This window comes from Agelaius tricolor, unplaced genomic scaffold (assembly GCF_023055355.1).
Source record: "Agelaius tricolor isolate 1412-34295 unplaced genomic scaffold, bAgeTri1.0.p SCAF_16, whole genome shotgun sequence".
Taxonomy (NCBI): domain Eukaryota; kingdom Metazoa; phylum Chordata; class Aves; order Passeriformes; family Icteridae; genus Agelaius; species Agelaius tricolor.
In genome coordinates, this window is record NW_027269276.1 from 18,382,827 (window position 1) to 18,408,969 (window position 26,143).

The following is a 26,143-nucleotide window of genomic DNA, read 5'->3' on the forward strand; positions in this document are numbered from 1 at the left end:
GATTTTTCCTTACATGAGCTGTCTGGTTGGATGGGAAAACAAGGCCAGCTCCCCAGGAAGGAGTGTGGCCCCAGTGCCTTGAAGGCTTTTTTTAGGTGGGCAGCCTGTGTTGGGCTCTTGTGCCCCATTCCTCAGGAGGGGTTTGGTGGGTTGAAGCCGGGAGTTGGATCAGGATCCCTTTGGGATAGTGCTGAGGAATAAGATCTGGGTGTCTCATGCAGGTGTTTGCTAGGCTACCTGCACAGCTTGGCATCAGGGCCCACAGCCTGGTCACTGAGCAGGGGTAAAAGAGGAAATGCTGAGTTTGACTCGTGGCTTTTCCTCCCAATGTCCCTGTGAGGGTCTGTGGGTACCAGGTGAAGCTGAGTCAGGCCCACTGGGGTGATGTGGGGTCTCCCACGAGCTCAGTTTGTCCTGCAGAGTGTGTAATCAAGTGCTGCCAGTGCAGAGCTGTCAAAGCTGCTGGACTGGATGGAATCCATCCGTGTTAACAGCAGGATGTCAGCACTTCCAGGACATGAGGTTAGGATTGGGGCAGTTGAAGCTGGCAGGGTTTTGTGTGGTGGTAAATGCCCAGACAGTAGATCCTTTTAAAGGCCAGTAATCCTGCCACTTCAGTGTGCTTATGCTGGCCTTACTGGTTTTGTAGCTGCTGCAAGAGCTGAGAAATCATGGGAGAGATGAGGATGTGGTAGCAGAATTGAGGATGTCATAAATAGGGCAGAGCAGCTGGACCCTGTAATGCCACTGGGAGCTCTTGATGAGCCCCAAAGCCTTGCTGTTGCATCCTAAATAGAGTTCTGGTTCCACATCTTTGCTAACCAGGAGATACAGGGTAAGGCAGCATTATCTGGTAGCAGCCTGCTTGGCATTAGCTCCAGGTCTCTGGAATGCTGTGCAGCTGGGGTCAGCATGGGGCTGCAGCGTTCCAAACCCACGGCCCTCGCTGGCTGGGCAAGGAGGAGGGTGTCAGCGCGGGAGCATTTGCTGGCAGCAAGGCTTGGGCTGTGGGATCAGCTGCTTTGCTTTGCCTCTTGTGCTGTTTAGTGACTAATCAGATTTTGGAGCCTGTCGGACAGATTCAGCTGTCTCCCCAGAACAATACGCCGGCTGTATTTTTAAACACGTCACGTGGCTTCAGAGAAGTCAGCAGAGCAGCAAGTGCAGCTTGCCGGGGCTGGGAGATGCTGTGCCCTGCTCGGAGCTGTGACTAGGAGGGAGCATCTCCTCCCCAGCTGTGTCACGTTCCCTCGGTCCCAGGGCTGCTGCTGCCCAGGTAAGGACTGACAGGCTGGCTGGTGTTTTCCTGTGGCTGCAGGGCTGGGTGTGAACACAGGTGCTGCCTGTCCAGGAGAGCAAGGGGCAGGAGGTCCCTTTCTCAGTGTGGTCAGAGGTGAGTTCCTGGTCCTGTGATGTAGCCAGAATAGGGGAATCTTGCAGGGGTAAGGCTCTGCAAATGTGGGAAGATGGAGTGACTGTTGCTGAGGTCTCTGCCTTGAGTTGAGGGAGATACTTCAAGGAGCCACCTGTACCTGTGTACTGTTGGGGTGGTGAGGGTTTTCCCCAAGTGTGGGGCTGGAGATGCCAGCTTCACAGCAGGTGTGCCACTGGGTAATGCAGCTTGGGATAGGGACATCCCAGCGTGTTGCCTCAGTGGTGCTCAGCAGCTCTCCCTGGCGCTGGCACTGCACTCTCCTGGTGTCTGACCACAGCGTGCTCGAGCACCATGGTGTTGTCACTCTCCTGGTTTGGCTGGTGGTTGGGATTGTTAATCCTCATCTGCGTAGGAGCTGCTGAAAATCTAGGTTAAAACCTCATGGTTCAGCTTGCTGAGATCAGGTGGGGCTTGGAGGATCTCGTGTGGATCCCAAATTTGCTCTGCTGAAAACTGAAAGCTTCAGGGCAAGCTGCCTTGTTTTGCAGCCTGTGAATAATTAAAACCATTTCTGAATGCTTTGCTCTTTTCACTTGGTTCTGGTACGCATTCAGCTTGCTGAGACTTGCTCTTTTTGAATAGGCTGCTTGGTGGTGTGCCCCTGTGGGATCCCTGCCCTACATTCCCTCGCCTTGTGGGTGGCAGCTGCCCCCACATCACTGACCAGGATGTGACTTTGTGACCTTTGGATGGCCTGGTCCTCTGCTCAGAAGCAGCTCTCTTTGTAGGGAGGCATTTTCCTGGATTCTCCTCAGTGGGAGGAAAACCTGCAGTGTGAGGGAAGCAGTCTGACACATCCCTGTCTGCAGGCTCCGGGGCAGAGGCCTGACCAGACAGACTTGCTGTGAACACACACCAGGGACAGCGAAGCCTCTCTGTCAGCAGCCCAGGCTGGCACCTTCCTGGCTGCCCACAGCCAGCTCCTGGCAGGGATGCTGGGAGCAGTGTCCCACCTCTGAGCATGAAAATTCCTGCTGGTGGGCCAAGGGTGCCTGCCACTGGTGTGTGCCCCCATCCCTGGGGAGCTGCCCCCCGAGCCCCAGCTTGTTCCAGGACAAGTGGCAGGCAATGGCTTGGACTGGGCAGAGGGCCTTGTCCCAGAGCACTTCTGAGGTCTGTAATCTGGGATGTGGGATCTCTGAACTTCTCCCACATGAAGGGAGTTCTCCTGGCCAATCTCTCTCACAACCCACCTTCATGTTTGTCAGCCACACCAGGCTGCTGTGGGTTCTGTGCAGCACCATGGCCCAACTGAGGGCAAACACCCAGAGGTGCCACGTCCCAGACATGACATTTGTGGGCTGACAGGAGCCCGGTGGCCTCCTGGGCCACAGGAGGAAAGAGCAGTGTTGTACTGCAGCCCTGACAGACTGTGTGTCCCTCTCTGTTGCAGTTCTCAGCATGCTGAGTAACCCTCTTGGGAACGTCCTGGGGAAGCCCCCGCTGGGTTTTCTGCCTTTAGACCCCATTGGTTCAGACCTGCCAGAAAAGTTTTCCACACCGTCGCTGAGGAACTCCCGCTCCCTCCTGGACTCACGCTCCAGCAGCCCCTCGGACTCGGACACCAGTGGGTTCAGCTCTGGTTCTGACCACCTCTCAGACTTGATTGTAAGTTTGGCTCCTGGGGCCTTGCTCTGTTTTTTGGGGAGCACAGAACAGCTGAGTGGAGCTGCCTGCTCAGGAATGGGAGGGGATGCTGGGAGGAGCTGTTGTGCACACACTGGCACAGCCCAGGGGTTGGGAGAAAGGCTGCTCATGCAGTCCTTCACCACAAGCCAGCAGTATCCTCGTATTTTTTTCTTCTAAGCTAATATTTTGGCTTTTTGGGTCTGTGCTTGCAGCCCTACTGGGTTACAGTACTCCCAGAGGGATCTTGAGTGCTTGAGCTGGTGTGAGGCAGGGTGGTGTCTGTTCCTGATCCCAGCAGGGAGGTGGCTGATCCAGCCTGGACTTCTGAGGAGCTACTGTCCTTGCCTTTCATTGCTCTTCCCATTTGTCCATCTCAGGGTGGTTTCTTCTAGAGCAAACTGGGTCTGGCCTGCTCCCATTCCCTAAAGCACAGCTAAATTTGAAAGGCAGGGAGCAAGTGAGTGTCTGGCTGGCTGCCCCAGTCTGCTCTGATGGGTCTGTGGTTGGGTGCAAGTGGCAGCTCTGGGTGCCAGCAGGGCAGCCTGGCTCCAGCCAGCTCTGGGGTGCTGCTGCATGGCCTGGCCTTGGCACGGCAGGATAAAGCCAGGAGCTGCTCAGGCTCTGCTGTGGTGTTGCCATGGCCTTGACCCCTCTGTTGGGGTGGGTGTGAAGGACAGACTTGACTGGATGTGGGGTTGATTATGCTGTGATGCACCCTGGAGGATCAGGATGTGCTGAGTGCCTGCAGCAGGCAGGCAGTGCTGGTGGCAGGTGGTGCAGAGCTCTGTGCTGGCCTTGTTTGTGAAGGGCAGGACTCTGAGCAGGGCCTGGCGTGGGCGGCTGCCGTGGCAGCGCAGGGATGGATCCGCAGCACAGCTGGCACCGAGCGGTGCAGCATCCTGCCTCCCTGCTGTTCCATTAATCCAGCTTTCCCTCCTCCTGCCCTGGGAGGAGCTGTGGTGCGTGGTGCTCACTCTCTGGTCAGGCAGCCCTGGAGCTGGGCTGTGAGGATGAGATCCAGCTGGTGCCTGCAGAGTCCCTGAACACGTCCAGCAAGCCCTGCCCACTGCGGGCACAGCACAGAGCCTGAGGCTGGTGCTCCCCAGGGCTGACACTGTTCTTGAGGCTGTATAGCCAGGGGTAGCTGTTGGCTTGGTGGTCTCTGAAGTGCTTCCTGCTTAATGATCCCTGCTGCTGATCATGGGCATGGGTTCAGTGGAGAATGGCCCAGGGCTTTCCTAGGGTGCCAGGATGAGTTGGGGTTGCTGCTTTGTTGCCTCTGCTGGGTCTCAGAGGGTCTCAGGAGATCCCTGAGAGCTCCCTCTCCTGCCATGGGCAAGAGCAGGGCCCCAGTGTGATGCCTCACCACTGGCATTATGTGCTCTTACTCAGAGCTGGAATTCAACATGGCCTCTCTCTTGCAGTCAAGCCTTCGCATATCCCCTCCTCTGCCCTTCTTGCCTCTCAGTGGGGTGTCGAGAGACCCCTTGAAGATGGGAGTGGGATCCCAGCTGGATCAAGATCAAGCTGCCCTGGCTGCAGTAACTTCCTCCCCGGCCAGTGCATCGAAAAGATGGCCTGGAGCATCTGCGTGGCCTTCCTGGGATCTTCTGGACTCTCCGGAGGATCCCTTCAGTATTGAGAGAGAAGCCCGGCTTCATCGGCAGGCAGCAGGTGAGCTGGGAGGGGGCCAGGGGACAGCCCCACACTTGGGGGGCCTCTATGCACACACTGGCTGAACACAGAGTTTGCTCCAGACCCAAGCCTGACTCTGGCTCTCAGAGTGTGCAGAGAGAACAGGGCAGCTGCCTGTGGCTGTGCAGCTCTGCTCAGCCTGTAGCTGGGGAAGATGGGGAAACCTGTGGGAGAGTGGGAAGGAAATGATCCTGTACTGAGTACTACTGGTGTTTTCTCCAAGCTGTGAACGAAGCAACCTGCACCTGGAGCGGGCAGCTGCCTCCCCGAAACTACAAGAACCCCGTCTACTCCTGCAAGGTGTTCCTGGGAGGAGTCCCATGGGACATTACAGAAGGTGAGCAGCCCTGGAAGGCGAGGCCCCACGCCAAGGCCTTGGCTGCTGATATTGGGAAGGTGCAGGATGGAGCTTTCTGTGGGGGACACTGACCTCTCTCCTTCTCTCTGTAGCTGGGCTGATCAACACTTTCCGTGTTTTTGGCTCCCTGAGTGTGGAGTGGCCTGGTAAGGATGGCAAACACCCACGCTGTCCTCCCAAAGGTAATATGCCTAAAGGTAATAGCGAACACGGTAGGGTTACTTTTTTCCCATGCTATGTTACAGCACGGATGCTGGGATGGTACAGCTGCATGCTGGTGACTGGTTGGTACAGAGCACCTGGGGTAATGTCCTGCCCTCACTTGGGTCTGCACCTGGGCTGTAGAGCACTGGCACCCCAAACCCAGCCTCCTCACCCATCCATAGCAGTGTGGGACAGAACTGTGGGCTGGGGGAACCCTCTCTGGTGTTTTGGGAGCTCCGTGTAGGGCTGTGGCTCTGGAACAGCTGCTGATCCCACTGCCAGCATGTGCAGCTGGGGTGGCATATTGTGTAAGCAGGAATTAGTTACAGGGTGGGAAGTGGTTGGTTTGGAGGCCCTGTAGTGCCTGATGGCCTCATTCAGTCACCAGAGCAGGGTGAGGTAGAGCACTGGCATCCATGGAAGGGACTTTGTAACCCTGAACTATATTTGTGCCAGGCCATCCTAAATACATAGCAGGGTCTGTTTCTCTGCAGACCCCATTTTGGCCAGGCTGGTGTTGCCCACCTGGCATGTCCAGGTGTGGTTTGTGGGTGATGGACAGTGGCCCTGGGCATCCTGCCCCTTGTGCTGAGCTTGGGTTTGGGCTCTTCAAGCTTGGCTTATATATTAAGAGGATATTATTGCTGGGAACAGCAAGAGCTACCACACAGATACTTCAGGTGGCACCCAGGAGTGATTTTTGAGGATGTCTGCAAACTGGGATGATCTGCTCCTCCTCCACCATAGCTCTAACAGCTGCTTCCTTCCCTCCCCTTCCAAAGGCTACGTCTACCTGGTGTTTGAGTCGGAGAAGTCGGTGCGTGCGCTGCTCCAGGCCTGCTCCCAGGACCTGCTAAGCCCTGATGGGCTTAGTGAGTATTACTTCAAGATGTCCAGCCGCAGGATGCGCTGCAAAGAGGTGAGCAGAGCTGGGAGAGCAGCCTGGTGTGGCAGCAGGGGATGCAGAGGGACATCCCTGGAGGAAAGGGAAGCAGGGCTGGAACAGCAGCTCTGAAGGCGTGCTGGCTTTGACTGCTCTGTGCCTGTGGTAGGGATGTGTCAGCTCAGTGTTTGTGTCCCTCACAACAGCTTGTGTCAAACCAACCTGGAGCTCCAGGCCTGGTGGCAGGCTCTGCCTTCAGGCTTCAGCTAGCTGGGACAGAGCATGGAAACAGGGATTTGACTGCTCTGTGCTGCTGCTTCCATCACACCTTTGCTTGCAGAAGCAGAGTGGGACCCCTCAGGTGCTTTGTAAGGCCTCCTCTGCTTGCAGAACAAGTAACTCACCCTCAGCAGGCAGATATTTTGGATCCCAGGCTGCTCCTCAGTGTGGCCTTGGCTGGCTGACCTGTGTTTTGGAGGTGCTGGGGCTGCCAGAGGTTTCATTTGGGCTTATGGCAGAGGGTTTCCTCAGATCACGGACAACTGCCCGAGTTCAGGGAGTTACAGGATGGAGATGCAGCTCTTAATCTAGACAGGCACAAACTAATTGTGCTCTAGACAGCTCTCCTGGTGTCTGTCAATTGGCAGAGCTTCCGTGCTTGGTGATTTAGTTCTGCCAGAAGCTTCTCTCCAGGGCCCTCCATCAGCTGCAGAGCTGCAGATGGAGCTGGCAGTGGGTGACATTCCAGTAGCCCCCTCCAACATGGGGCTCCTGTGCTGGGAGGTACCTGACTGGGCCATAAATGCAGGTGGAGGGATGTGGGTTGTCCTCTGGCTGCCACCCCCAAGGAACTGCTGGCTTGGGTTCCAGTTTGGCTGAAAGCAGAGTTGGTTTTGTCCCTGTGTGGGTTCTCTGGAGGCATCTGGAGCTCCAGATGGATGTGGAGCCTGAGCAGCAATAGATAACAAATGACATTTGCAGCTCGGGGCGAGGTCTGAGGCTCAGGGGTGCTGCTGGTTGCAGGTGCAGGTGATCCCCTGGGTGCTGGCCGACAGCAACTTCGTGCGCAGCCCCTCGCAGCGGCTGGACCCCAGCAAGACGGTGTTTGTGGGGGCCCTGCACGGCATGCTCAACGCGGAGGCCCTGGCAGCCGTCATGTACGACCTCTTCGGAGGGGTGGTCTATGCTGGCATCGACACCGACAAGCACAAGTACCCCATAGGTAAGTGATGGTTCCCCTGGGGTTGTGGTTGCCCCTGCTGTGCTCTGAGGAGGCTGCAGCGTGCCCTTGGCTTGTCCCTCTGTTGGAAGATTGCCCAGGTGCCAGGCTCGGGGAGCAGATGCTGTCCAACCTCTTCTGCAGTCTGTGCCTCTCATCTCCTGGCCCTGGGGAGGCAAGGCCAGCCTTGGGGAGGGCTGACAGAGCTGATGTGCTGGGGAATTGGAAGGTCCTGGATCATTCCAGAGCAGCCTGAAGTTTTGAGTATGCCTTTAGGCATTGCTGAAGGTTTCTCTGTCCTTGTTCAGTGCTGTTAGTGGATGTTGGATGATGCTGTAGCTGCTTTTCCATTCCCAGGGCAGAGACAGCTGTGGGTCTTAACCCATTCTTGGGCTCTTGTCACCAGAGCTGAAATGCAGTGTGTCATGATGTGTGTATGTCCCTGGAGACCTCATGGGACAGCACTGAGGAGGCTGGTCTGTTGGAAAAGCCCCACAGCCTGTGTCTCAGGACCAGCTTGTCAGGCTCAGGCTGCAGCAAGTCACAGATTTGGAGAGACTGTCGATCTCCTGGTGTTGCCAGGCAGGGCTTGGTTGTGCAGAGCTGTCACTGCTTGGTCACTGTGCTTGGATAGCAGTCAGGCTTTTCTGGGCAAGGCTCAGGTTTAGGGCATGCATGTTGTGCTGCAAAGGCCCTGAAGTGCCTTTAGGGGGACAGTCTCAAGGAGGGTGGGAATGGCAGTATGAGACTTCAGGCAAATCCTCAGTGTGGCTGTGGATGAGGTGTCACAGAACCGCCCTGTGAGATCCCAGTGTGTGACTCCATCCTCCTGTGGTTCATGCAGAGCCCAGGTTGCTCCAAGTAGGCAAGATCATCTCCCAGCAGCTTGGTGGCACTTTCACCTTCAGAGCTGTCTTAAAGTCACAGCAATCAGAGCTCAGTTTTGGTAACTAAGCTGTGCCCTGGTTGGTTGTGCTGCTTGAGGGCATCTCCTGTAACCCCAAAGCCCTCCAGCCTGTGTCCTGTGCAATGCTTTGGGAGGGGAATGGATGGGTTTTGGGTGGCACTTTGTCCTGTGGTTGAGCTGTAGGGATCTGCCAGTGTCAGTCCTGAAACTTAATAGACCTTGGCTGGAAGCAAGTGGTGCTGGAATGCTGCTGACCAGCAATGAGGCTGCAGAACACAAGGCTCTGGGGTGAGGGGGGCTGGCAATAAAAGCTGCTGAGCTGTCTCAGCACTGGTGCATTTCAGGTGTAGCGTGAAGCACTCTGCTGATCCTGGGAATGTGGAGAAAGAGGCAGGAAGAGAGCCCTGGATACCATCTCCCTGTCAAAGCTGGTTCCCTGTCTGAGTAGCACCAGGGAGGGGGTGGTGCAGTGGTTCCCTCTTGATCTCTGCTGCTCTTCTCTAACCTTTGTGGTCTGGCTCCTTGCAGGGTCGGGCCGTGTCACCTTCAACAACCAGCGCAGTTACCTGAAGGCTGTGACTGCTGCATTTGTGGAGATCAAAACCACCAAGTTTACCAAGAAGGTGAGTGGGGCTGGTGGGGCAGCCCAGGGAGGGGTGTGCATGATGGGTGGTACTGCTGGGAGCACCAGTGTTCTGGAGCCTGCCCCATATTCCTGCCCAAGCAGTGGGAAGTGGGACTGCTGCTCTGCCAGCCCTTGGGGTGCTGCTGGGGGTGGATTTGAGGTACCAGGGAAAGGTGCTGCTCCATGCCCACTGCCTGGTTCTCCTGCAGGTTCAGATCGACCCATACCTGGAGGACTCCATGTGCCAAGTGTGCAATGCCCAGCCTGGTCCATTCTTCTGTAGAGACCAGGTAAGGCCAGTTCTCCTGCAGCCTGTGCTCTGGGGTTTTCTTGAGAAGGAGCAGGCCCCGCTGCTGGGTTTTGGGGATATATAACACTGGTTCTTCCCCAGTGGGCAAGATGGGGCTCAGCTGGGAGGGTGACCTTGTTTTGGAGGAGGTGCAGCCCTCCTGGAGAGGGCAGTGCTGGTGCTTGCCAGGAGGCCTAGGCAGGCAATGTCCAGCTGGCTTTGAGCCATGGGTGCTGCAGTTTGCTGGTGCTGTGGCAGCACTGGCACCTAGTGTGGGAGTGACTGGTGCCCCTGAGGGGAGGGGAGGCTGCTGCTCTGTGAGCCATGATGGGCTGGGGTTTGGGGTGCATGCCCCTGGGGCTGGCTGAGGCACGGGGAACTCTGGCTGCAGGCAGAGGAGCTTGGATGGGCTCTGGCAGCTTCCTGCAGAGCAGGGGGCAGGAATGCTGTGGGAGTGATGGGAGCCCTGGCAGAGCCCAGCTACTGCCCCAGTGCCCAGTCCCTGATTTTCAAACCTATTCAAAAGATGGAAGCTGGGCACACCAGGCCCTCCACAGCATCGCTGGCATTCCCCTGTCCAACCCACGGATCCACTGTGCTGATGGGGGCTGCAAAACCAGGCAGGGGTGAAGGGGAGGAGTGGCTCTGCTGGTGTCACCCACCCCTGTGCTCTGCCCACAGATCTGCTTCAAGTACTTCTGCCGCTCGTGCTGGCACTGGCAGCACTCCATGGAGGTCCTGCGCCACCACCGCCCGCTGATGCGCAACCAGAAGAACCGGGACTCCAGCTAAGGGGCACCGGGCCCGGGGCTGGCACGGGCAGAGTCCTGGGAGAGCCTGCCACGAGGAGAGCGCAGCAGCGCCCGCCGGAGCCAGGCCCGGCTGGGAACGTTCTTCCTGAGGACTGATGGGGAAAAAACAAAAATCTTACATTCATGTTTGCACTTGCTGGTCTTTTTGTTTCTGCACTAATGCACAGTGAGTTTTGTTGGGGTTTGTTTGGGGGTGTTTTGAGGGGGGGAGTGCCCCTCAAGCCATTCTGCAGTTCCCAGACTTTGGTTCCTGGTTTGCTGACGAGAAGCAAAAATTGAAAACAAATAAACCCAACCAACCAAGGGCCATGTGTCGCGGGGGCGTCGCCGCAGGCGCCCCCGCCCTGGTTTTTTTATTTTTTAAAGGCGCTTTTTTACATTCCTTGCAATACTGGTGGAGAGAGCGCAGGTCTCATTGGTCATTGTTTTGCCGTTGCCATACAGTGCCTTTCCATTCATTTACCCCCACCTGGATGGTGTGACCTGGGTGTTCAGCTGGCGTTTTTTACTGTAACAACAAGGAGACTTTGCTCTTCATTTAAACCAAATCATATTTCATATTTTACGCTCGAGGGTTTTTACGAGTTCCTTTTTACACTCTTAAAAACAGTTTTTAAGTCGTTTGAAATGAGAGATTTTTTTCTTTTCCTGGCAGCTTTTAACATTATTGCAATTTGTGTCTGGGGGCTGATGGCAGGACGTTGTAAATCCAGGGGTTTGCAACGGGACAGGCCGGGCTTTTTTTTGTTTTTGGATTTGAAACTGGATGGGATGAGGATCTCTGAGCTGCTGTATATAGTTTTAAATAGTTTGTTGCACTTTTTTAAGTTGCACTTATGGGGGGTTGATAGAGGTTTTTAATCACACAAAGTCACAGGACTTACCTTTTCTTTTGTAACAAGCTAAAAAAGGGCTGCGTTTTGGTGGACGATGAAGGTTCCTGGGAGCCCTTTCTCTTAGAGGGGACAAGTAATTTTCCTTTCCTTCCCGAGATGTTTGGAGTATCAGTGCAGTCGACTGAAATGCTGCTGCTGGGATTTGAGACCTTAATTATGCTGATCATTATTATTTTGTTACTTTCCCCTCTATTGGAAGCTGTGTGCCAAAGAACCAGTGTCATAATTTCTCCCTCTTTACTATGATTATTTTTTTTTTCTTTCCTGCTGAGCTGATGTTGCATTGTTGCATATCCCAGCTGCTCTTTGTGGGGTTTTGTGAAGCTGTGTGTGAAGTCTCTACCTCATTGTAGTATATGCAGGCAAGACTGCACTCTCCTACAGACGTGTGGAGTAAGCTGTGGTGTAGTTTTTGGCACATAATAAACACGTTGCAGCAAAAAAAAAAATATTTCTTGTGCCTTGTGTGCTTCTTGGGAGATCTCTGCACCTCACAGGCCGTGGTATCTGTCACTCCCTGGAGGTGTGGAGGAAGGTATGGATGTGGTTTGGGGAGAGGGGATGGATGGAGCTATGAATTGTGGATGCTGTTGGTGGGTGACTCAGCTGGGAAGGGAGCTCTGTATGCTGGGCAATGCATTTTTAGATCCCATTTACCTGAGGTCCCTGCAGGCCCCTAGGCTCCAGCCGGAGCTCCCTAATTGCAACAAGAAGTTAATGAGGCTGATAGAGGGGCCTGTGCTGCCCTGTGTTCTCCCACTGTGGCAGGGGCGGTGCTGCTCCTGCAGGGCTGGGAGGGGAGAGGGATCCAAGGCTCCTCTCTGTGGGGCTGGGCCGAGTTGGACTGAGGCTGCCACAGCGGCCACCGTGTGTGCCCGGTGTCCCTGGAGCAGGGCAGGCTCTGGCTCCTTCCCCGTCCCACAGCGCTGACTCTGCAGCAGCCTTGTGCTCACCCCTCCTCCTCTGGGGCGGGGGGCTGCGAGTTGGCGGCTGCTCCGTGTCCTCTCTCAGGGCCAGCTGTGGGAGGGGCCGGTGCCGCTGGCACCGCCGCTCTCTCCACTTCCCTTCCTGGGTTGCTCCATCCTGTTCCGGGCCGCGGGGCGGTGCGGGAGCCCCTCGGGCCGCTCCCGCCTCAGGCCGCTCCCGCCTGGGCTCGGCCCCGCCCGCCGCTCCCACCTCTGCTGGAACCCTCCGAGCCGCCAGGGGGCGCGGTGAGCGCCGCTGGCTTCCGGCGCCTCCCGCCACCCTCCGCTCTTTTTCCGCGGCTGCCGCCGACATGGTGAGTCCGGGTCCCGCCATCCGCCGCCATCCTCGGGCGGGCCCGCGCCCCCGCGGCGGGGAGCGGCGGTGGGGACTGGAGGGGACCGGGGCGAGGGGCAGTGGGGGCGGTGAGAGCCCGGGATGGCTGGGGAAGGGGGGCCGGGGGGCGCTGGGCCTGGGCTCGGCGGAGCCTGACCGGCGGCCCTTCCGTCCACCCCGCGTTAGGGACGCGTTCGGACGAAGACGGTGAAGAAAGCGGCGCGGGTGATCATCGAGAAGTATTACACACGCCTAGGGAATGACTTCCACACCAACAAGCGCGTGTGCGAGGAGATCGCCATCATCCCCAGCAAGAAGCTGCGCAACAAGATTGCGGGGTGAGGCACTGCGGGCCCGGGTGGGCTTGGGACACCGGAGGGTCGCGGGGGGTTCGGGCACCGCGGGGCCCCGGATGGGCTTCGGGCAGCTGGGGGTGTCCCGGGGGGGTTGGGCATCGGAAGGGCCTGGGGGATTCGGGCACGGCGTGGGCATTCCTGCATTCGAAAGTGATTACGGTCCCGCCTGTGGCCGGGTCATTGATAGTGCAGGGAGAGGAGAGCGAGAGTTTTCCCGTGTTTGGGGGGTGTATGTGTCTCCCCCAAACCCTGTTGCTGTCGGACAATTTGTCTCTGATCCTCTGGAGGTGATGGGATGATGCCAGGGTGAGTGATGGGACATTGCCGGGGTAGATGGTGACAGCTGTCCTCATCCTGCTGTGGTTCCGGGATTTGGGGTGTGGGGAAGGGTGCCATGAACCTCGGGAAAGCCCAGGACACCCCCGTGTCCCCGCAGGTATGTCACCCACCTGATGAAGCGAATCCAGAGGGGCCCTGTCCGCGGCATCTCCATCAAACTGCAGGAGGAGGAGAGGGAGAGGAGGGATAACTACGTCCCAGAGGTGAGGCTCCAGCTTCCCCATCTCGCTCCGTCCTGCCTCGCTGGATCTCCAGAAATGCTCCCAAATTTCTTTAAAACAAACCCCCAGCCAGGAGGAGCTGAGGAGAGTTTGGATCAAGGGGGCTGAGGTGGATCCCTCTAAAGCTGCCACCTGGGACAGGAAGGACAGCTGGCTTCTCATGGTTTGGTTTTCCTAACTTAAAATTTGGGAAAAAAGAAATTTGATGGGAAGCAGGATGATATTTCAGAACGGTTGAAAACCTGCCTTGTAGCTGGAATCCCCAGAGGGAAGTTTTGGTAAAAAACCCTTGCCTTAACCCTCTGTTTGGGTGAGCTCAAGATCTCACCTGTCACCTGGGTGAGGTGGTCCAGGAGGGCTTCCCTTGTTCCAGGAATGTGATCCTGTTGTTCCTAAATCCTGTAATCTTCAGGCACAGCACATCTTGCCCTTTTCCCAGATTTTCCCAGTCAGCTCCTGGCAGAGCTGCTGGTTTCTGTGCTGGCACCAGAGAGGGGTTACAGCGAAGGAATGTCAATGCTGCAGCTGTTGGTGCAGTGTCAGCACACAAAACCTGTGCTGTTTGTGGTTTCTTAGAAAAATCCTGGTGTTACATAGCTCTTGGGGAAGGAAACCTGTGGAGGTGGAGTTTTTGGGGTCTGGAGAGGACTGGAGGGAGTTTAGCTGGGAGTAAAGAGCAGGAGAGCACGGGTGTTGTTGGCACTGTGGTGGCCTTGTGTCACTGATGACTGCCCAGACTGGTGCAGTTGAGGGTCCAACACCAGCTCCTCGGCAGCCTTGGCCTGGAGCAGGTTGGGCCTCAGTTTCCAAAGATTGCCATAAATCAGGCTTTTCCCTCTACTGCCAGTGGCCTCTTGAAGTGTTCAGTCAGGAAAGCTGTGTTCCACCAGGATGCTCCTGGCTCTGCTGCTGGAACTGCTCCCCACAGCAGTGGGATGAGACCAGAGTGGCTGTGGTGACATTCAGGTTGTTGTGGGGCTTTATCAATCACACTTTTTCTCTCCCCTCTGTCCCCAGGTCTCTGCCCTTGACCAGGAGATCATTGAAGTGGACCCAGACACCAAGGAAATGCTGAAGCTCCTGGTGAGTGGCCACAAGTGTTCCCTGCCCAGCTGCTGGCATATCCCTGGCACAGCTGCTGCTGCCCTGAGTGGCTGGATGGTGTCAAGGGTGTCCCTCTGCCCGGGGTCCTGTGGGAGGATCAGTTCATGTATGGCTTTTGGAAGGGCAGAGGCTTGGGGGCTCTGCCACCAGCAGGGGGGGGGTGTTCCTTGCCCTCCATTCTGATGATTCCCTCACCAAGGAGTCAATCTCTGCTGCAGGGTGGTCTCCCCTTCTTAGGAGACCTTGGTCCATCCTTTGTGCTGCCACAGCACCTTCCCCCTTCCTACACCTCCCCGGAGGAACTTGCCTCCACTGTCAGTGGGCAGGATGCTGTGACTGATCCCATTGTTGCTGTGCTGTTTTCCAGGATTTTGGCAGCCTGTCCAACCTGCAGGTGACACAGCCTACAGTGGGAATGAACTTCAAGACGCCCCGAGGAGCGCTCTGAGTCTGTCCCTGTGTGTCGCTTTTCCAATAAACGTGAGGAAACCATCTCAGCCTGCCTGGTCTTTAGACACCCAAGGGATAAGGGAGGGTGGGTCCTTGGGGTGCCACATTGGAGCATGCAGAGGACTCACACCTTTGTGCATACCAGCATCTTTTTGGGCTCTTTCCTGGCAGTTTGGGGTGTGAGGTGCAAAGCTGTTTAATTTTAGAGGCTCTCCTGCCTTTGGGGCAGTGGGAGAACAACCATGGTGGCTCCTTGGAGCTTGTGGGAGCCTGTCCTAGGTTTTTCTGTGCTTCCTCCAAGTGGACAGCCCAAGGATCAGGCTGTACCACAATAAAAGTTGTTTTTGCAACTCTATTGGTCATTTCCAAGTGCTTAAACAAAAGGGAAAAAGTCTTAAAATTCTTTAATTAAATGAAAGTAAGATGTCCCTCCTTGGATTGTCCCTCCAAGAAAAATTTGCTTAAACTAGTTAAAACACAGCTTAAACCACCACACTCCCTACAGCCCCACAACAAAAAGAAAATATTTGTGTTTTGGGGAAAAATGTCTGTATTTATGTTTGTTGTGAAATTTAGTTTAAGTAGTTATTTAAAGAAGCAAATACTGCTATAACTGTAGCCAGTACTTAACACATTGAATGCTCTGAGCTGTGGTGGGATAATTCATAAATCATCTGGCAGCTCTTACATTGAAGTTTCTGCTGCTCCAGCCACCTGTTCCTTAACATTTCCTCTTCATTTTGGCCTTCTCACAGTAAATGCTGCATTTGCTTTGAACCCAGTACACTGCATAGCCCAAGGTGCCGGGGATAAAGTCGTGGAGTTCCCCCTCGTATTTCTTCATGTCCCGTGCAGAGGCATAGCCTGTGGAGGGAGAATGGGCTCACTGAGTCCCTGCTCCATCTGCAGCCCTTTCCAGGTGGATTTATTTACCTGTCACCATGTTATTTATTGGGTATTCCTGGAGGGCACGGCATGGAAATTCTCCCTGGGTAGGTGCTTCAGACTCTGTTTCTTCACTGCTGTATTAGGAGGGGAAAAAAAAATCTGTGTGTTAGTTCCTATGTGTTAGGATTGCATGGAATTGGAGGTGTATCCAAATCCCACCACCCAAGATAGGAAAATACCTTTCAGCCAGGTCTAGCACTTCCTCCTCTGATTTTTCCTCACAGCTATTTCTTGCTGCTTCTGGTTCCTCTGTCAGATTTTCATTGGGCTGTGAATATCAGCAGAAGAATGAATTTAAATTGTCCCTGGGTCACCTGCAGACACCTGGTGCATGGATTCTTAGGGTTTATGATTTCAAGTATAATTCAGAGTTCAATTTTAAATTTAAGGGCATTCCTGCTTCAAAAATGCTGGGAAGTTGCTTTGAGAGGAGAGTGGGCAGTGACATGGGGAAGGAAAACACCAGACCAAAGGGCTGAGCTCAGCCTGTGGCAATTGGAATCCCTGGAACAGCACACTACTGGGAGACTGGATGTGTCTGAGCAAGGCAGACAGTCCTTCCACTGCTGTCCCCCTCAGGATGTCATGCAGGGAGGGACACAGCACAGCGGGCACAAGGAATCAGATCAGGTTGGAAAAGACCATCAGGTCCAACCAGTGACCAGTCAGCACCTTCCCAAGCAGACCAGAGCACTGAGTGCCACATCCAGTCATGCTGGGCAGCCCATTCCAGTGCCTAGTCATCCCTTCTGGGAAAAATTCTTTCTGATGTGCAACATAAACCTCTCCTGGTGCAGCTTAAGGCAGTGTCCTCTCATTCTGTCCCTTGGTCCCTGGGAGCAGTCCCCTAGCTGCCCCCTCCTGTCAGGGAGTTGTGCACAGCCCTGAGCCTCCTTTTCTCCAGGCTGAGCCCCCCCAGCTCCCTCCTGGTGCTCCAGACCCTTCCCTGGCTCAGTTCCTTCTCTGGGCCTTCTCCAGCACCAAAATGTCCTTGAATTGAATTGAGGGGGTCCAGAACTGGACACAGCACTCAAGCTGGGGCCTCAGCAGTGCCCAGTACAGGGGAAAAATTCACTTCCTGGTCCTGCTGGCCACACAGGCCAGGTGCCACTGGCATTCTTGGCCACCTGGGCTCATGTTCAGCTGCTGTTGATCAGCACTCCCAGGACCTTTCTTGCCGGGCTGCTTTCCAGCCACTCCTCTCATTCTGTAGCTCTGCAGGGGTTATTGTGGCCAAAGTGCAGGACCCAGACCTTGACCTTGTTGACCCTCCTAGAGGTGACCCTGGTCCATTGATCCATCCTGTCCAGGTCCCTCAGCAGAGCCTTCCTAGCGTCCAGTAGAACCACACTGCCACTCAGCTTGTGACTCAGGTGTCACCTGTCTGTCTGCCAGGGGTGGACTCAGTCCCCTCACTCAGATCTTCAAGAGTGGTGTTGAACAGGCCTGGGCCCAACAATGATCCCTGGGGGACACCACTGGTGACCAGACACCAACTGTCCCCGCTGTGGGCTGCAGTTCTCCAGGAGATGCTGTGGGAAATGGTGTCAAAGGCTTTGCTGACATCCAGGTAGGAACATCACAGCCTTTCCTTCATCCAGGTGGATCCCCTTGTCATGAAAGGAAATCAGGTTGGTCAGGTAGGACCTGCCTCTCCTAAAGCCATGCTGGCTGGGTCTGATCCCTTGGTTTTCCTGGATGTGCCAGGTGATGGCACTTGAGGTGATCTGCTCCATAACCTTCCCTGCCACTGGTCACAGTGAAAGATCTCTTAATTCCTAGACCCTCCTTCCAGCCCTTCTTGTGGATGGGTGTCACATTGTCCCTTGTCATCTGGGACCTCCCCAGTGAGCCAGCACTAGTGATAAATGATGGACAGCAGCTTGGCAAGCTCTTCCTCCAGCTCCCTCATCACCCTGGGATGGATCCCATCCAGGCCCTTGTGAGCATCTAAGTGGCACAGCAGGGCAGTGACTGCCTCCTCCTGGATTCCTGGGGGTCCATTCTGCTCCCCATGCCTGTCTACCACCTCAGGGGGCCATTTGTCCTGATCCAACTAAGACTGATTCAGTCTTAGTGCTGAAGACTGAGGCAAAGGAGGTGGGAAGTACCTCAGCCTTTTCCTAGTCCTTGGTGATGGACACTGCAATAAAGAATAGAGGTTTTCCTTGGTCCTCCTTTTATATATATAATTTATAAAAATATTATCCTTTACAGAGGTGGCCAGATTAAGTTCTAACCAAGCTTTCACCTCTAATTTTCTTCTTTCTGCATGACCTAAAAACATCTTTAAATGCTTCCTGAGTTGCCTGCCCCTTTTCCCAAAAATTATATAGGCTCTTTTTTCCCCTGAATTCCTGTGCAAGCTCCCTGCTCAGCACAAGCTCATCCTCCAGCACATACATGTGTAGTACAAATTTTTCATCTTACCTGTTCTTCAAGGGTATCTGCCTTCTCCCATATAAACCGGCCAATCTTCCTTCTGATTTCTGACAAGAACAACAAAACTAGTGACTGGGAGAGCACCAAAAACCAGAACTCTGGCACTTGCTGCCAGTGTGATGCCCTGCAGGTGCCTCTAGGGACAAGCCCAAATGCAAGGTCCTGCCCCTGGGCCAGGGCAATCCCAAGCACAAATTCAGGGTGGGCAAGGGTGAGTTGAAAGCAGCCCTGAGGAGAACTTGGGGGTGTTGGTGGATGAGAAGCTCGTGGATGTGAGCTTCCATGTGTCCTGGGCTCATCCCACAGTGTGGGCAGCAGGAGAGGGGAGGATTCTGGCCCTCTGGCCCTCTCAGGAGCAGCAGTGCTCCTCCAGCTCTGGGCTCCCCAACAGCTGAGGGACACGGAGCTGTTGGAGCCAGTCCAGAGGAGGTCACAGAGATGTTCCAAGGGCTGGAGCCCCTCTGCTCTGGAGCCAGGCTGGGAGAGCTGGGGCTGCTCACCTGGACTAGAGAAGCTCCAGGGAAACCTCAGGGCCCCTGCCAGGGCCTGAAGGGGCTCCAGGAGAGCTGGAGAGGGACTGGGGACGAGGGCCTGAAGTGCCAGGACAAAGGGAAAAGGCTTCAAACTGACAGAGAGCAGAGTTAGATGGGATGCTGGGAAGAAATTCTTCCCTGTGAGGGTGGTGAGGGCCTGGCACAGGTCTCCCAGAGCAACTGTGGCTGCCCCATCCCTGGGAATGTTCAAGGTCAAGCCATTCTGTGATAACAGATGGACCATACTCTGTCCTCTGGGAGGAAGAGCCACTCCCAAACAGAAGGAAAAGTCCCTCCCTGCAGACAAACAACTGTCAGTACCAAGGCTGTACTCATGGGGGATTTCCACGGGAAAATATCCCCAGATGATTGTTTTTGCCTGACCTTCATGCAGGCAGGCAGGGGGCAGGACAAAGTGGCCCAGAACCACCGAGGGCCTCTCTGCAGCTCGGGTGCTCGCACACACTGAGAGGTAACAGGAGTGAAAGACCGTGGCTTTGCCCTCCAGGTAACTGAGACTCTCGTGTATGCTGGAAGAGAGAAAGAGAGCTGGTTTCCAAAGAGAAAGCAAACCAAAATGAAAACGTTTAGAGGGATGTTGTCATGAAATTTGCTCTGATTTTTTTTGCCAAAAGCACCTAATTTTCTGTGATTTTCTACCTGTGAGACTCTACCAGTCATGTGGTGGCTGCCAGCACCTCCCAGGGGCAGCCTGGAGGAGGGATCAGGGTAATGTATTTTTAGGGATTACACAGTCCCACTCTGCTCTTGAGGTGAAACTGCTTAGGGGAGGGCAAAGACAGGATTTTTCTACAATTATCCTTCACCACACTGGTTCCTGCTCACACAGCTGAGCGAGGAAGTGGAGGTGGAGGGTGCTCCAGCCATCACTGTCCTCCTTAGAGAGGAATTAAATCTTGTTTTCTCGGTTTAAGGATGTGTATAATGATTGCATTTTTTCACAAGGAACTATCTAAAAATATACATTGAATATATATATATTCAATGTATTTTGAATATATATATAATTTTATATATAGTAATAGTATATATATGTTTAAATATAGTATATATCATATATACTATATATACTATATATATGCTACAGTATACTCTCTATATAATATAGTATACATATATAAATATAAATAAGTATAAATAAATAAAAATACAAATATAAAAATATAAAAATATAAATATATATAAATAAATTATCCAGAATTCTCCTGGGGGAGCAGGCTGGTCTGGCAGCACATTGTTACAGAAGAAAAGCTGTTATTCTGTGTTTACTAGAATTCCCCTCGCTTAGCTGGAGCAGGTGGCTGAAAGATTCCAAAATTCAAAGGCAGTTTTAAGCACTGGTATGTTAGAGAAACTACTTAATTCAGCCTAGCAAAGCCTAAGGGAAATATCGCAGCTTCTTTCCCCATACATATGTTTACATGACTAAATAATGAATAAATACAAATACTCACTGATATTGAGGAAGCGAGAAAGATCCTTAAGACTTTCCTTATATATGTACAAATGTTCCATAACTCTCTTTTTTTTTTAATTAAGCATTTCAGTCCTTTTCTGTCCATTTTTAACCCAGTGCTTCCTTTTAGCATTAATTCACATTGGCTTTTTAGCACCAGGTTCCTTCTTGGGAATTGTGTCACCTCTGTTTCAGATGCTGATTTTCCAGCAGATAACTCACAGCCAGCAAGAAACCAGCACAATTAATTTAATTTATATCACAGTTAAGCCATTCTCAACCCATGGATGGTTTTTCTCTATTCTGTCTATCTATAGCTTAGTGTGGGTGTGAGTTTTCCTGAGCCCACTGGCCAATGGCAGATCCACGCCATGACTTTAAAAACACACCCTTGAATTTTGGTGCTCTCACAGTCACTAGGATGTCAATATCCATGAAATACTTTTCACTAAATACATTAAAGCTCCTGTGCCCACCTGCGGGTGTCGGGGTGGGCAGCATCGCTGCTGAAGAGGTAGTCGGCATCCAGCCAGTGGGCGATGGTCCCGCCGCCGTCGGCTGCCGGGGACAGGGAGCCAGGTGAGCGAGGGCATCCCGGGGTTCCCACCTCGGGGTGACCCGGGGAGGGGACAGCTGCTTGTGGAGCTGCAGAGCTTGGCCCTGAAGTGGAAGCTGTGACAGCTCGCCACGGCTGTGGGATGCCCATTGCTCCCCTGAGGGTTGGTCAGGGCTTTTCCTCAGTGTGGGCGCACCGTGGATTGGCCTAACTCTTGTTCTGCCCTGTTGTGTGGGTCTCAGTCCCACGAAGGGGTGACAGGGCTGTGCCCCCACTGCTGTGCCCTGCTGAGGAATGATGGGTGGGCTGTGCTCCCCTCCTAATTCCCCCTGGGCGGTGACAGGACCGTCCCCCTGCCCATTCCCCCGCAGATCCCTGCCCGCTCCGTGCCCCGGGGCTCCCCTGGACTTGGCCGCGGTCTGGCCCCCTCACCCCAGAGCCCCCGCGGGCCAGGGCTGACGCTCTGCGAGAACCAAGCTCGGTGTCCGCGGAACATCGCGGCGGGAGCCGCCCGGGGAGGAGCCGAGAGAGGGAACGGCCGTGAGGAGCTGGGAAGGAGACAGGAACCGCCCTGAGGAGAACGGCCGTGAGGAGGTGGAAAGGAGACAGGAACCGCCCTGAGGAGAACGGCCGTGAGGAGCTGGAAAGGAGACAGGAACCGCCCTGAGGGGAAAGGAGGGCGGGAACGGCCGTGAGGAGGCGGAAAGGAGGCGGGAACCTCCCTGAGGGCAAACGAGGGCGGGAACGGCCGTGAGGGGGTGGAAAGGAGGCGGGAACCGCCTTGAGGGGAGACGATGGCGGGAGCGGCCGTGAGGGGCTGGGGGGAGGCGGGAACCGCCCTGAGCGGAACGGCCCTGAGGGGCTGGAAAGGAGGCGGGAACGGCCGTGAGGGGAAATGAGGGCGGGAACGGCCGTGAGGGGAAGCGGTGGTGGGAAAACCCGGCGAGAGGGAGAAGGGCTGAAGCTGCGACAGGGAACTTTAAGTTGGATATTAGGGAAAGGTTCTTCCCCCACAGCCTGACCGGGCACTGGCCTGACAGAGCTCAAAGGGCACTTGGACAACACTCTGAGGCACAGGGCGGGGTTTTGGGGTGTCCCGTGCAGAGTTAGGAGTTGGACTCGATCCTTGTTCTCCTAGAAGCTTTTCTCAGAGAAACCCTTGCATTTTGCTGATTCCAGAAACTGCTTACAGAAAAATTGCTTTTGTTTCATAAAGCACAAATGAGGCTTGTTTCATGCTTGAAGCTTCCCAAGATATCCCTCAGCATCACCCATCCCCTGGGAACTGTTGCCAGCAGCAGCAGCTCAGCAAGGTCCCGAGTACCTCAGAACCCCAAGGACACTGGATAAAACTGAGAAGGTATTTCTGGACATTGTCCTGAAATCCACAGGAAAGGAAATCAGCCTCTGATGTGGTCACGTGTTGTTCTCCCACAGACAGGGGATTTTTGAGTAAACCATCAAAATAGGAACAGAAAAATCCCACAGATGCAATCAGGGCAGACCTCCCCCGTGTGTGAAGATGATGATGATGTGTCTTTTGGAGACAGGGTCACTTCACATTGCCTCCACTGAGTCTTCAGTTTCTGTAGCTGCCTCCACTCCTTTCCTAATTAGGGTGAAGCTCTCTTGGTGGAGTGGTTACCCAACAATTATTCTGGTGCTCTTGAGGATAGGAAAGGTGGAGCTGAGGTGGTGGAAAGCACTTTGGTGGCCCTTCATGATCCAGGGAAGGAGGCCAGGACATGTTCCACAGCTCCTTGGGCTTATACAGCACCCAGTGCTGCTCCACTGGGGTCTCTGGGAGAGAAGCTGAAACCTTTTCCTCTCTCCCAGGCCACCTTCTCTCACACAGGGAGCACTGCTGGGGCTGCCTGAGTGCATCTGGTGCTGCAGGCTGAGCTGTGTCCTGCTGTCCTGTGCTGACATGAGCACTGTGCACAACCCCCCAGCCTTGACAGCCCCGCCTGTCCTCCTTGAACACCCCTCTGATGAACCCACAAAGGGATCCCCATAACGGGCCCCTGCCCCTCAGCAACCAACCATGTGGGTGTTGGACGTGCAACAGCCTGGATTAGCCAAATCCCTAACAAAAGAACTGGTTATAATGAAAACAGCTATGGAACAAGACAATATCTATCAATCAAAAATCTCAAGTGTATGTTCTATGACACCATCACAGCAAATCTTAATGTACCCAGGAAGAGACATGGGATTCCACACAAGTGATCCTGGCTAAATCCATTTGGATACAATATTCCTCAAGCAATCATTCTGATTTCTTCATAAAATAGAAGTGAGCTGATGGCAGCAGCACTGGTTTTGGGTAGTGTGAATCCCCCACAGTGTAACAGAGGACTGGCCTCAACTTCTCCATGGGCTCAAGCACAGAGAGAACCAGAACTGAAATTCACCACCACAAACATCAGCTTCCCCCAGGCTCAGCTTGCACACTCCAAGATGCATCTGTCAGAGTTCTCCCCATTAGAGTGAGCACCATTCCCTGCCATCGCTCCTTCTGTGTCCCACCCTGTGTCCCCAAGGTTCTTTATCCCTTTTTAAACCTTGTGCCTTCCCTTCAGACCCATGCAGGAGCCTCCAGCCAGGCAGAAACCACACCACCAAAAAAAAAAAAAAACAAACAAACTTTAATTGTCTTTTATTGATGGAGAAGTGATTTTGCATCTTCTCAGGGGGATAAAAAAACAAGCACAAAATTGTGCCACCAAGGCTAGGTATCCACCCACAACCCAGAGGCCATCAGAGCCTGTGAAACCAGCTTGTCAAACAACTCTGAAGAAACATCCTAGGAACTAGTAGTTAATTAAAGGATAAAAATCCTGCAAAATTTTGAGCAGTGAAAAGTTACCATTATTCTTTAAGCAGTAAAATTTTTAGCTCAAAAAGCCTGCAGAGCTCCCTCGACTCTGTGGCCAAAGCGTTATTTCTAACAAGGCTTATTAGTGAATTTCAGAAAGGAAGTTGATCAGTCTTGTGGCTATGATGAAGAATGGAAGAAGCTTGAGAAAACTCTGACTTGAAGGAAGAATGTCTCAAATCTGCATGGAGAGAGTAGATTGACATCAGTCACTCTAGTGACACCTTCAACTGCAATTATTTTAGGACTAAAAACCAGTTTCCTCAGAGCAGTCTGACTGCAGTGTCCCTGCAGAATCACCTCCCAGTGAGATTCAGGTAAAAATCCTGCAGAAACTGCTTTTCTGTCCCCTGCTTGGTGGAGTTCAGAGTTCAACAAGTCAAGAGGATCCTTATTCTCCACCCCAGGGAGGAGTTAGTCCTGCTCTCAACTCTTTCCATGCCAGCTCAGTAAATCCTTGTCCCCAGACCACAGTGAAGTCACCCACATCCCCCCCCCAGCCAGACGTGGCATCCCTCACCAGTGTCCCACCAGCCCAAGTCATGGTGCTGTGTGAGCACAGCACATTCCAGACCCTGCCTTGGGGCCAGGCTCACACCCCCACTGCCCAAAGGTGAGTGACAGACCACAGGAGTGACTGTACACAACTTTTTATAGCTCTGCAGGAACCGGGGCATTTCATGTAAGGGTCCTGTCAAGGCTTGTCCCAGCAACAGTTAATCATTATCCAGCCTGTAACAGGGCACATAATTTAGCTGTTTCAACCAGGGTTACATCAGCTGAGCCACATATTCAGTTTCTTTTCCCTATCAAGTGTTAAACTAGAATTTCCCCATTGCTACATCCAGATCAGTTACACGCAGACAGTTTGAAGAACTTGGAGCCCTCAGACTGAGACACCCGTGACTAAACCCCAAAGTGTTTCTGGTTTGTGCCTCATGAATCCCACAAGGTGCTGCTCTGCCACAGCGTTAACCAGGCTTCCACCCACCCTGAGGCACAGGGACCTTGGGTATAGCGACTTCCTGCTCCTCCCCCTGACAGGAAACAGCCCTTGGCGCCTGAGGGAGCTTTAGGGGACCGCGACAACTCTCTGCGGTATCTAGCTGACACAGCAACGACATGCGGGGAAGATTTCTCCTAAGTTCTCCTTTTTTAGGAGCAAAGGACTCTTGTAGGCACGGGATGGCCAAAACCAGACCAAAACAGTGGGCAGAAAGGGTGTGGGAAGAGGTTTTTTTTGTGTCCCAAATATGATCTACTTTTTAGGCGTGGCTGCTTCTGTTCCTCAGCTTTTCAAAACCCCCCCCCTACAGAAATGGGCCCCTGTTTCCCTTACCAGCACAGCACACAGCATGGGAATAACTCACCATGGATTATCCCAGACGCAGCTCAGAAGTCTGGTTCTGCAGGAAAGAAGGGCAGAGCATTAGACTTGGGGGCTAATGGCACCCCCTGTCCCCATAAGGTGCCCCCCAGAAACAGCCCCAGTGTGGCAACCAGAGCTGCCTTCAGCTGCAGCTGAGGCTTGGTCAACACCATCAGCCCTTCTTTATACTCACACAACATAAAACAAAAATTCACTGCATGACCCTTCTAGTTAAATTCACCAAGGCAGAATCGGGTGACACAGCATCACCAAATCCCCGTGGATTAACACCAGCCCGTGTCCTCCCTGAATCCTTCACAGGCACTTGTAACAAACAGCCTTTTCAGCTAAAACCAAGTTAGCTTTCTATCTCTAACACAAGACCTTCAAACCCCGCTCCATTACACGCTGCTTCCCAGGAAAAGGAACAGAGACAGCACGGATACAAAGCAAGGAGCTCCAGCAGGCAGGAGGAAAGGCACAGCATACCCCAGACGTAATCGCGTGCCGCCGGCATGGTGGAATGCGCCACCCTACAGGAGAAGATGTCCCCCCTTGTGGGGGTGAAGGGCGCATAGACCAGGCGCTGGAACTGCCACTTGTCGTTGAAGGACAAGTCCCCGTACGTGACGCCGGGAACGGGCACCCCGTTCTTCAGGAGTTCGATGTCAATCTTGGGTGGGTGAAAGCCACTGACAAAGCAGTGGAGAGTGTTCGCCTTTCCCACCTCGGCGCGCGAACGGGCGTACACTTCCACCTTCGGCGCCTCTGGAGAGAGGAGCGAGAGAGCGTGAGAAGCGGGGCTGCCGCGGGCATCGCCTCGATGCCAACACTCGCCCACCCAGCCGGGCACAGTGACCCGGACCCGCCGGGACCCCGCAGCCCCTCACCCCCGTCAGAACCTTCGCGCCTCCTCAGGGACTCACCAGCGGCCGCCCCCAGACCGAGCAGCGCCAGCAGCGCAAACACGCCGAGCGCCAGGGCCCCCCGCGCCATCGCCGCTGCTCGCTGCCTCGCCGTTTCCCGGAATGTCCTACCCCTGCCGGCACTTCGCCTTTTATAGCCTCCGGAACCCACGGCCAATCGTGGCGCGGAGCGGCCTCTACGTCATCAGTTTCCAGGTAGAACGGCAGCTCCGGGGTTGTGCGAGCCATCATGGAAGCGCTTTCGCTTTCAGTTCTGGGCTGCGTGCGGGGAGAAACCCGGGCAGAGACCCCGG

The 26,143-nt window shown here is 54.2% G+C and overlaps 4 protein-coding genes and 1 non-coding gene across 10 annotated transcripts in view; 3 read left to right on the plus strand and 2 right to left on the minus strand.

Moving 5' to 3' along the window:
* The window catches only part of CPEB1 (cytoplasmic polyadenylation element binding protein 1), a 32,627-nt gene extending 21,226 nt beyond the window's left edge, over positions 1 to 11,401 (plus strand). For 3 of the 5 annotated variants that reach the window (XM_071441966.1, XM_071441964.1, XM_071441963.1), the window contains exons 3-11: positions 2,829 to 3,043; positions 4,489 to 4,738; positions 4,983 to 5,096; positions 5,210 to 5,314; positions 6,104 to 6,240; positions 7,228 to 7,426; positions 8,859 to 8,953; positions 9,165 to 9,245; positions 9,926 to 11,401. In XM_071441966.1, coding sequence (XP_071298067.1) covers positions 2,829 to 3,043; positions 4,489 to 4,738; positions 4,983 to 5,096; positions 5,210 to 5,314; positions 6,104 to 6,240; positions 7,228 to 7,426; positions 8,859 to 8,953; positions 9,165 to 9,245; positions 9,926 to 10,036 — 1,307 coding nt within the window. In that variant the 3' untranslated portion in view covers positions 10,037 to 11,401. The remainder of the gene's footprint in view (positions 1 to 2,828; positions 3,044 to 4,488; positions 4,739 to 4,982; positions 5,097 to 5,209; positions 5,315 to 6,103; positions 6,241 to 7,227; positions 7,427 to 8,858; positions 8,954 to 9,164; positions 9,246 to 9,925) is intronic. The other 2 variants (XM_071441962.1, XM_071441967.1) reach the window with 2 other exon arrangements.
* A 673-nt stretch (positions 11,402 to 12,074) lies between these two features.
* On the plus strand, positions 12,075 to 14,763 carry RPS17 (ribosomal protein S17). Its single transcript, XM_071441970.1, has 5 exons — positions 12,075 to 12,231; positions 12,438 to 12,589; positions 13,044 to 13,149; positions 14,185 to 14,250; positions 14,639 to 14,763. The coding sequence occupies exons 1-5, from the start codon at positions 12,229 to 12,231 to the stop codon at positions 14,717 to 14,719; spliced, it is 408 nt and encodes a 135-aa protein (XP_071298071.1). The 5' UTR covers positions 12,075 to 12,228; the 3' UTR covers positions 14,720 to 14,763.
* Positions 12,744 to 12,872, plus strand: LOC139597089 (small nucleolar RNA SNORA71). The gene has a single exon (XR_011681505.1). It is a non-coding gene; the product is annotated as a small nucleolar RNA SNORA71 (small nucleolar RNA).
* A 484-nt stretch (positions 14,764 to 15,247) lies between the features above and the next one.
* TERB2 (telomere repeat binding bouquet formation protein 2) lies at positions 15,248 to 21,276 on the minus strand. 2 transcript variants are annotated; one of them, XM_071441969.1, is made up of 7 exons: positions 21,110 to 21,276; positions 20,598 to 20,679; positions 19,029 to 19,174; positions 18,100 to 18,158; positions 15,849 to 15,937; positions 15,655 to 15,743; positions 15,248 to 15,585 (listed from the first exon to the last, which is right to left on the minus strand). In XM_071441969.1, the coding sequence occupies exons 1-7, from the start codon at positions 21,171 to 21,173 to the stop codon at positions 15,443 to 15,445; spliced, it is 672 nt and encodes a 223-aa protein (XP_071298070.1). In that variant the 5' UTR covers positions 21,174 to 21,276; the 3' UTR covers positions 15,248 to 15,442. The 2 variants fall into 2 exon arrangements, with proteins under 2 accessions (XP_071298070.1, XP_071298069.1); XM_071441968.1 differs by lacking the exons at positions 19,029 to 19,174; positions 20,598 to 20,679; positions 21,110 to 21,276 and having other exon boundaries at positions 15,513 to 15,743; positions 18,100 to 19,018.
* A 2,044-nt stretch (positions 21,277 to 23,320) lies between these two features.
* B2M (beta-2-microglobulin) lies at positions 23,321 to 25,998 on the minus strand. The gene is made up of 4 exons (XM_071441971.1): positions 25,851 to 25,998; positions 25,414 to 25,692; positions 24,926 to 24,961; positions 23,321 to 23,736 (listed from the first exon to the last, which is right to left on the minus strand). The coding sequence occupies exons 1-3, from the start codon at positions 25,918 to 25,920 to the stop codon at positions 24,948 to 24,950; spliced, it is 363 nt and encodes a 120-aa protein (XP_071298072.1). The 5' UTR covers positions 25,921 to 25,998; the 3' UTR covers positions 23,321 to 23,736; positions 24,926 to 24,947.
* Positions 25,999 to 26,143: the final 145 nt, after the last annotated feature.

Excerpts from the sequence above, each read along its gene's own strand:
- TERB2 (XM_071441968.1), bottom strand. The coding sequence starts at position 18,888 with ATGGTCCATCTGTTATCACAGAATGGCTTGACCTTGAACATTCCCAGG. Across the intron at positions 15,938-18,099 it reads CAGATACCCTTGAAGAACAG|CCCAATGAAAATCTGACAGA; the intron begins GTAAGATGAAAA and ends TGATATTCACAG. Across the intron at positions 15,744-15,848 it reads GTGCTAGACCTGGCTGAAAG|CAGTGAAGAAACAGAGTCTG; the intron begins GTATTTTCCTAT and ends CTCCTAATACAG.
- B2M (XM_071441971.1), bottom strand. The coding sequence starts at position 25,920 with ATGGCGCGGGGGGCCCTGGCGCTCGGCGTGTTTGCGCTGCTGGCGCTG. Across the intron at positions 25,693-25,850 it reads CGGTCTGGGGGCGGCCGCTG|AGGCGCCGAAGGTGGAAGTG; the intron begins GTGAGTCCCTGA and ends TCCTCTCTCCAG.
- RPS17 (XM_071441970.1), top strand. Across the intron at positions 13,150-14,184 it reads GGGATAACTACGTCCCAGAG|GTCTCTGCCCTTGACCAGGA; the intron begins GTGAGGCTCCAG and ends CTCTGTCCCCAG. Across the intron at positions 14,251-14,638 it reads AGGAAATGCTGAAGCTCCTG|GATTTTGGCAGCCTGTCCAA; the intron begins GTGAGTGGCCAC and ends GCTGTTTTCCAG.